At 44.7% G+C, this 9393-nt stretch overlaps 1 protein-coding gene across 2 annotated transcripts in view; it reads left to right on the forward strand.

Annotated features, from left to right (window-relative positions):
- The window catches only part of LOC143956263 (uncharacterized), a 60631-nt gene that overhangs the window by 4765 nt on the left and 46473 nt on the right, over positions 1-9393 (forward strand). Inside the window, exons 2-6 of one of the 2 annotated variants that reach the window (XM_077466471.1) lie at positions 2537-2680; positions 2767-2950; positions 3068-3165; positions 3276-3414; positions 4361-5694. In XM_077466471.1, the coding sequence (XP_077322597.1) occupies positions 2537-2680; positions 2767-2950; positions 3068-3165; positions 3276-3414; positions 4361-5055 (1260 nt within the window). In that variant the 3' untranslated portion in view covers positions 5056-5694. Of the gene's footprint in view, positions 1-2536; positions 2681-2766; positions 2951-3067; positions 3166-3275; positions 3415-4360; positions 5695-9393 lie in introns of those variants that run through there. The other variant, XM_077466468.1, reaches the window with a different exon arrangement.

Consider the following 9393-nt stretch of genomic DNA (forward strand, 5'->3'; position numbering starts at 1 on the left):
GCCCAGAGAGCTCCCCACTTACATCAGGGTCCCCAGAGAGCCCCCCACTTACATCAGGGTCCCCAGAGTGCCCCCCACTTACATCAGGGTCCCCAGAGAGCCCCCCACTTACATCAGGGTCCCCAGAGAGCCCCCCACTTACATCAGGGTCCCCAGAGTGCCCCCCACTTACATCAGGGTCCCCAGAGAGCCAACCACTTACATCAGGGTCCCCAGAGAGCCCCTCACTTACATCAGCGTCCCCAGAGAACCTCCCCTCCCCTTGGGGACCCCTGGAGAAACACGGGGCTATGGGCCCCAGATTCGGGGCTATATCTCCAAAAGCCACCCCCCTAGTGACGCCACTGTGGGAAAGTATCCAGTGAACCTCTTCCATTGCTCTCAGCAGTGGTGATATGACACCTCACTGATGGCTGGGAGAGGGGCTGAGAAGCTGCGGTGTGTCCAGTCCAGGTTCTGCACACAAGCAGAAACAACACGGGCACTGCTCCTGAGCTCAGGATCGCTGTGTGTACGGGCCCTCAGCACACGGAGGGGAGAGGAGGGGAGAAGCTACAGCACATAACACTACAAGTACTGTGTGCAGATCGAGGCTTACCTATCGTAAGAGGCCAACCAGAAGTGTAAACAACGCTGCTGAGAAAGAGAGAGTTTGGAGACGACAACTGCAGTGTTCAGGCTGCGGGACACAGCTGTGATCAGCGGGATGCCGGGACTCAATTCAATTTTTGGTGCAGTCCCACAGGATCCGGGACGGTTGGGCGGTATGGGCCCTACTGAGCAATGTTCTGCTCAGATTCTAGCAATGAGGCCCAATGATGTTGTACCTTTTTTTTTTTCTTTTCTTTTTTTGCTGGGGAGTGTACAGTATTTCACAAAAGTGAGTACACCCCTCACATTTTTGTAAATATTTTTCTATATCTTTTCACGTGACAACACTGAAGAAATTAAACTTTACTACAATGTAAAGTAGTGAGTGTACAGCTTGTATAACAGTGTAAATTTGCTATCCCCTCAAAATAACTCAACACACAGCCATTAATGTCTAAACCGCTGGCAACGAAAGTGAGTACACCCCTAAGTGAAAATGTCCAAATCTGGCCCAATTTTGAGTGGCCGCCATTATTTTCCAGCACTGCCTTAACCCTCTTGGGCATGGAGGTCACCAGAGATTCACAGGTTGCCACTGGAGACCTCTTCCACTCCTCCATGATGACATCACAGAGCTGGGGGATGTTAGAGACCTTGCGCTCCTCCACCTTCCATTTGAGGATGCCCCACAGATGCTCAATAGGGTTTAGATCTAGAGACATGCTTGGGCAGTCCATCACCTTCACCCTCAGCTTCTTTAGCAAGGCAGTGGTCATCTTGGAGGTGTGTTTGGGGTCGTTATCATGTTGGAATACTGCCCTGTGGCCCAGTCTCCAAAGGGAGGGGATCATGCTCTGCTTAAGTATGTCACAGTACATGTTGGCATTCATGGTTCCCTCAATGATCTGTAGCTCCCCAGTGCCGGCAGCACTCATGTAGCCCCAGACCATGACACTCCCACCACCATGCTTGATTGTAGGCAAGACACACTTGTCTTTGTACTCCTGGTTGCTGCCACACACATTCTACACCATCTGAACCAAATAAGTTTATCTTGGTCTCATCAGACCACAGGACATGGTTCCAGTAATCCATGTCCATGTTCTTAGTCTGCTTGTCTTCAGCGAACTATTTGCGGGTTTTCTTGTGCATCATCTTTAGAAGAGGCTTCCTTCTGGGACGACAGCCATGCAGACCAATTTGATGCAGTGTGCGGTGCATGGTCTGAGCACTGACAGGCTGACCCCCCTCCCCTTCAACCTCTGCAGCAATGCTGGCAGCACTCATACGTCTATTTCCCAAAGACAACCTCTGGATATGACGCTAAGCACGTGCACTCAACTACTTTGATTGACCATGGCGAGGCCTGTTCTGAGTGGAACCTGTCCTGTTAAACCGCTGTATGGTCTTGGCTACCTTGCTGCAGCTCAGTTTCAGGGTCTTGGCAATCTTCTTATAGCCTAGGCCATCTTTATGCAGAGCAACAATTTTGTTTTTTGTTTTTTCAGATCCTCAGAGAGTTCTTTGCCATGAGGTGCCATGGTGAACTTCCAGTGACCAGTTTGAGACAGTGAGAGCGATAACACCAAATTTAACACACCTGCTCCTCATTCACACCTGAGTCCTTGTAACACTAACGAGTCACATGACACTGGGGAGGAAAAATGGCTAATCGGGCCCAATTTGGACATTTTTACTTAGGGGTGTACTCACTTTTGTTGCCAGCGGTTTAGACATTAATGGCTGTGTGTTGAGTTATTTTGAGGGGACAGGAAATTTACACTGTTATACAAGCTGTACATTCATTTTACTTTACATTGTAGACAAGTGTCATTTCTTCAGTGTCGTCACATGGAAAGATATAATAGAATATTTACAAAAATGTGAAGGGTGTACTCACTTTTGTGAGATACTGTATATAGTGATTGCTAATCTCTCTTCACAGGATAAAATAGTTGTACAGAAGACATCAGGAGATGGACAGAACTCCATTATGGTCCCTCTACTTTCCTTACTGGTTCCAGAAAGAAACAATGAGTGGAAGGTTTTACAAGTCACTCAGAAGATCATTGACCTCCTGTTGGGAGAGGTGAGCGGTGGTGGGAATTCTGGAACATTATCCAGTAACAGACAAGGGATGTGTCTGGATGGTGACTGTATCATTGTGTGTGTCAGGTTCCTATAAGGTGTCAGGATGTCTCCATTGAGAGTGGAAACTGGAGAAATATTAATGTTAGTATCAAAGAAGAGATAAAGGGAGAGGAAAAGGAGAGTGTGATGGAGTGGGATTGTTTAGAAGGACACAAGGATCTCAATAAAGACGTCAAGGTAGAGGATCAGCCGCCCCTCACATCACCGGGTAAGAGGAAACTTTATTGTAAAAGGAGAGAGCAGTGCAGATGGTCCACCTAGATCCCCCATCATCTGATAAACACATAGAAACAATGTATTCAGTCAGTGTGTGTGTTTCGTACAGATGGATCCAGTAATGGGAACCCACCAGAGAGATGTCCCCGTCCTCTGTATTCCCGGGATTCCACACAGGAAGATCTCACCATCCCTCACCATCATCAGGTAGGTGGGTCTAAGGATGTTAAATTCAAACTTGGCTCTTAACTGTATTAGATGATATTCTTATATGTAGTCTCAACATAATAGTGCTCACATTCATACTGTCATTTTAGGGGGAAGGAGTGATGGGTATAAAAATTAAGGTGAAACAGGAAGAAGAGATGTGTGTGTCAAATGATCAGCTATCTATAAATGAAGGTGAATTGATGGTGACAATGACCAAGGAGGAATCTTCTCTAGATGTCAGCACAGGTAACTATTATAGAATATACATTTCAGCACTTCACCTTTTTATGTCCTTTTCCTTAATTAATGTGACCTTTTGAAAAAATTAATTTGGCTTGTTTTGATATGATGGAAAAGTATCCAGTGAACCTATACCTCATCCAGTGCAGTGGAGATGCTGTACACCATATGAAAGGTCCATCTCCATTCCTCAATATAACGTCATGTTCCCAACAAATGAGGAGGAGATACTGTACATCATATGAAAGGTCCATCTCCGTTCCTCAATATAACGTCATGTTCCCAACAAATGAGGAGGAGATACTGTACACCATATGAAAGGTCCATCTCCATTCCTCAATATAATGTCATGTTTCCAACAAATGAGGTAGAAATACTGTACACTATATGAGAGGGCCATTCCCATTCCTCAATATAACATCATGTTCCCAACAAATGAGGAGGAGGTACTGTACATAATATGAAAGGTCCATCTCCATTCCTCAATATAACGTCATGTTCCCAACAAATGAGGAGGAGATACTGTACACCATATGAAAGGTCCATCTCCATTCCTCAATATAACGTCATGTTCCCAACAAATGAGGTGGAAATACTGTACACTAAATGAGAGGGCCATCTCCATTTCTCCTTCAATTCAACATCATGCTCCCAGCAAATCTGATGGAGGAAGGTCCATTTCTATTACTCACTAATGCCATATTAATGTCATTAGTATACTTTCATCTTCACCCAGGGGCTGTAGCTGTTTTGTTGCATTGTACATCTTCTTCAACTTCTATCCTTGCATGTTATCTCTGTACCTACCGTAATTCCGTAGAATCTGCACCTAAGTCCGTAGAAAGATCTTGGTAATCGTTGACTTCTAGACCAGTATTCATTAATCCTAACTGCAAAACATCATCAATAAAACATATATTTTATTATTTTTTTTACAAAATGTTTCCAACAGGAGGCCACAGAAATTGGAAAACTAGAGGGAGACGTCCAATTTTATCTGCAGATTATAATAAAGAAGATAATGACACGGTACAATATTTTCCAAGAAAGAGAATTTTTACTAAAAATTTACATCAAAAACTAAATCCTATGGTAAGATCAACAAATAGGTTTACTTCTGAGAATTCCAAACATAAATCCCATACCAACATGCCATATGTCTATACAAGTGATCACTGTGCAAATAATTCACCGGATCCTTCTGATCTTGAGGGATCTTCTCTCGATAATCTGCATCCTTCTCAGGATTGTGAAAAAACATTCATAGAAAACCATGACCTGGTTGTACACCAGAGTAATCCCACCAGCCGAAAACCCTTTACCTGTTCCCTGTGTGAGAAAACCTTCTTGAGGAAATCGGGACTTGTTCAACACCTGAGAATCCACATCGGGGAAAAGCCGTTTTCTTGTTCTGTTTGTGGAAAGTCTTTCATTGAGAAATCGCAACTCAATAGACACCATATAGTCCACACCGGGGAGAAGCCCTTTCCCTGTTCCGAGTGCGGAAAGAGCTTCTCTCATAAAGGGAACCGAGATAAACACATGAGGATTCACACCGGGGAGAAGCCGTTTTCCTGTTCAGAATGCGGCAAAGGTTTTTCACAGAAATCCTCACTAATCACGCACCAGAGAGTTCACACCACCTGAGGCTTCTGGAAAACCTATGGTGGCGTTGCATTGGCTGAATCGTTATGTCTTTAGTACAACCCTACGATAAAAAGATGAGGAAGTCCAAAAGGATCAGCCAACCCATGTGGAATATTTATTGTTACTGTTGTGCGATCTGTTTTTTATTTTATATATATATATATATATATATATATATATATATATATATATATATATATATAATTTATTGTATATTTTCATTATGTAGTTTTGCTTAAAACTCACATTTTCCCCAATCTGGGAATTTTTCCTGTTGCGTTATGCAGGCAATTATGGCAAAATCTATCCAACAGGTACACAGGCATTAATAAAACCATTTATTTAGTAGGTCTGGGAAGAATTTGATCTACTTTTTTTTTTGGCTGTACAAGTGGAGACTTTCTATCCTCAAGGTAGTTGTTGCTGGGCAATTTCCTCAACAGGAAAGCAGATAACCATAACCCAACAAAGACTCTCATCTTCTCTATTCTGTCAATAAATTACAAAAAGTGGATTTTTTTACTTGAATGACTGAAGTTCTCTGGGAACAATGGTGGGGTTTCAGGCTGTCCTTCGTTCTTACTTACATAAAGATATGTATTGCATCACAACAATACAATAAAAGTTCTCATTGGTAAACCATAGTGTGGTTACTACTTAGGGCCGGGACAAGGGGTGTGCAAGAGGGGCGGCTGCCCTGGGCGCAATGGTTTATTGCAGGGATGTGGGCACCCTAACCCTAAGGGGGGACGCAATTTGGCATCTTTGCCCTGGGAGCTGGATGGCCTTGTCTCGGTGTTCTATCAGATTACCGCTAACCATCAGATTGTGCAACGGAAGTGACGTTCCAACCAAAAATGACTTACTGCGATTGCGTGATGCCTTCCATCATGCGTTCCATGGCACGATGTGTTAGCCCTTGTACACACGGTCGGAGAATCCGTCGGAATGTGTCCTATCGGACCGTGTTGTCGGATAATCCGACTGTGTGTGGTATGCATCGGACTGTTTCCATCGGAATATCCGTCGGACCCAATTTTCCAACTTGAAATATTTTCAGACAAACTGGTCCGATAGGACATACTCCGATCATGTGTAGAGAATTCCGATCGGACAAAGTGCCACGCATGCTCAGATCAAATTCCTACACCAAAGCTATTGGCTACTAGCGTGAACGTAGTCCCGTCGTAACGAAATAACGTCATCACGTTCTGAACGATCGGATTTTCCGACAACTTGGTCCGACCGTGTGTATGCAACAGTTTCGGACACAATCCAACGGATTTGGTTGGCAGAATGTCCAACCGTGTGTACAAGGGCTAACACTTTATGATCTGACAGGTAGCGCTATTCTGATAGAATACCCATGCAGACATCTTACTACACCCATCTATGTCTTGAGATTCACAGTAATTTTAGCAATAAAGTGAGCATATATAAATAAATATTGTATATTGAAATATATGATACTGTTTTGATATTACATTTTGAAAGAAGCTGGACCCCATCAGTAGGAAGGTGGCGGAGGCCATGTTGGTACACCCTGCACTGCTCAGCGCTAAACATTTAGATCCCCATAGATCCCCCTTTAGAGCAGGCCAGGGTTCCTATAGATCCCCCTTTAGAGTAGGGTCCCCATAGATTCCCCTTTAGAGCAGGGTCCCCATAGATCCCCCTTTACTCTTTTCACCTATATTCCCCATGCTACCAGGTTTTCCTGCACTACCAGGTACTCCAGGCTGTCGCTGCAAAGAATATATATATTTAGCCAACATGACCCCCTTTAGAGCAGGCCGAGGTCCCCATAGATCCCCCTTTAAAGCGGGGTCCTGAAGGGGCACAAATCCTTCCAATAACACACAACAATGTGGCCCAATGACACCAATGGGATACAATTCCTCCTACTGACACCAGAGATGGGGCATTGTTTTATTCCTCTGGACCTTTTCTACTACCAATGGCCACAGTCTGCCCCCGCAAGTCTGATGGACAGTAAACTGGCCCTTTGTTTAGATAGTTTGAAGACCCCTGGTGAAGACCATGATTGCAGCTGGAATGTAGCAGAGACTGGGGATGTAGCTGAGGTACAGTGGAGGCTGAGACTATGGATGTTGTGAAGGCTGGGAGAGCAACTGAGTTGCAGCGGAAGCAGTGTATGTACAAGAGGGCCGTAGAGGTGCAAGGATGGCTGCAGCAGAGTCAATGAGTCTTGCAGAGGGCAGTGAAGGTGCCAGGGAGGCTGCAGCAGAAACTACAGAGGAATAAACTGTTGTAGGGGATAGCTTTGGTATCTTAGGGGAGTGATAAACACAAATGTAGCTGTGATGGCTTAGTTAAATTTCAGATTCAGCGTACTTCAATGGCACATGATGGGGTTGTGACACTATATTAAGAGTCCATGGCCCTGGAGAAGAAGGAAACCATCAGCAATGGATCACATAAGGTAAGTAGTTGTGAAATTAACCCCTTCTTTATAGGGTCTCCCCACCCGTTGAGGGCCTGGTTTCAGAGGGAAGAGGTGATTGAGGAGCAAAACCATCTAATGCCAGTTGAGATCCAGGAATGTTCTTCCAGGCTTTGCTATCTAACAGATAATTCATAATTCAACTTGCCTTTCGGGATCTTGTAAATTTAGATTTGCTGGAACTCTTATCCCTGGAAGGAAGCTGCCTGAGAAGAAACTGCATGGAGCCCACAAGGGGAATGTTCTATGGTAGCCAATGAGCTTGGGCTGCCCAGGTTAGGGAAGAGTTAAGTCTTGTACCACAGGTTTCCCGGGCTTTTTGGGTTCTGCCTTCCTGTGTGAAATTATCTTCCACCATAGGTTCTCCCCACCCGTTGAGGGCCTGGTTTCATAAGGGAGGAGGTAATGGTCTTTCCGAAACAGAATGAGGACCAAAAACATCTAATGCCAATGCAAAAAAAATACTGCTTTATGCATTGATGTACCTAATTGGACTAAGTCTGTCCAGGCTTTATGGTCACCTGCTGACTTGGCAACATCCACAGACAGCTTAGCTGTTCAATAAGACACAGAAGTTGAATCCAACACAACTTTCCTTCAGCTAATTGCAGTACAGGGGATGTTTTTCCTCTCTTTTGAAGTGTAAGAAGACAATGACTTCCATGTGATCCGTCTCTGTAAATGACTAAAGCTGGCGATCCCATCTGCGGACGTCATACGACAATGGGCGGGTATTGAAGTGGTTAATTACTGCTGGGTTTTTAATTTTTTACAAAAAAAAAGACCAAAAATGTTGAAAAAAATAGTATTTCTATAAATTTTTTTGTAAATAAGTAATTTTTCTCCTTCACTGATGTGCACTGGTGAGGTGGCACTTATGGGCACTGATTAGGTGGCACTGATGAGGAGGCACTTATATGCCACACTGATGGGCACTGATAGGTGTCACAGATAGGAAGCGCTGATGGGCAGCACTGAAAGGCTGCACTGACTGGCATCACTAATTGGAACTGATTGGATGGCATTGGGTACTGCTGGGGCTTTCCTGTAATCAGGGCACTGATGATCAGTGCCCTGATTACCTGCCCTGGTCTTCCCTGCAAGGATATACCACTTATCGGCCCTCCTCGCCACACACACTCTCTCAGTGTGAGGCGAGGAGAGCCGATTAAGAGCACTACCGCATTTACATGGGACCGGCTGAGATTGGACACAGCCGATCACATGGTTAAAGAGCCGCGTCATCGGCTCTTTACAGAGATCAGGGTCGTGCCATGTCCTAGGAATATGACGTCCTCCCAGAACGAGAGCCGCCCGGACCCTCCGTCATTTGACGGAGGGCGCCAATCGGTTAATATGTGTCGGGGTTTAATGGGATGAGGTGGCAACCCTATAGGGCAGTGGTCATCAACTGTGTCCTCAAGGCCCACTAACAGGCCAGATTTTATGTATTACCTTGGGGAGATACAGACTAGAATATTTCAATCACTGAGCAGCAAATGACATCACTTGTGATGGATTTCAGTTATCTTGCAATCCTGGCCTGTTAGTGGGTCCTGAGGACAGGAGTTGAGAACCACTGCCTTAGACGATCATTGAAAACCCACTTAGTCAGGAAGCCAACCCACCTCCACCTAAGAACTTTACCCAAGTCACTTCCATCAGATTGCAATCACTAAGCAGCAAATGATATCACCTGTGATGTATTTCCGTTATCTTGCAAACCTGTCCTGTTAGTGGGCCCTGAGGACAGGGTTGATGACCACTGATGTAGGTAAGCAACGAGGATAAGCTTATAGTTGCCACCTCATCCCTTTAAACCCCGAACACATATGAATGTGGCTGATTAAGGTGGTAATTAAACTCACTTAATG

This window comes from Lithobates pipiens, unplaced genomic scaffold, assembly GCF_037356315.1.
Source record: "Lithobates pipiens isolate NorthernLeopardFrog02 unplaced genomic scaffold, aLitPip1_a1.2 Scaffold_35, whole genome shotgun sequence".
NCBI lineage: Eukaryota > Metazoa > Chordata > Amphibia > Anura > Ranidae > Lithobates > Lithobates pipiens.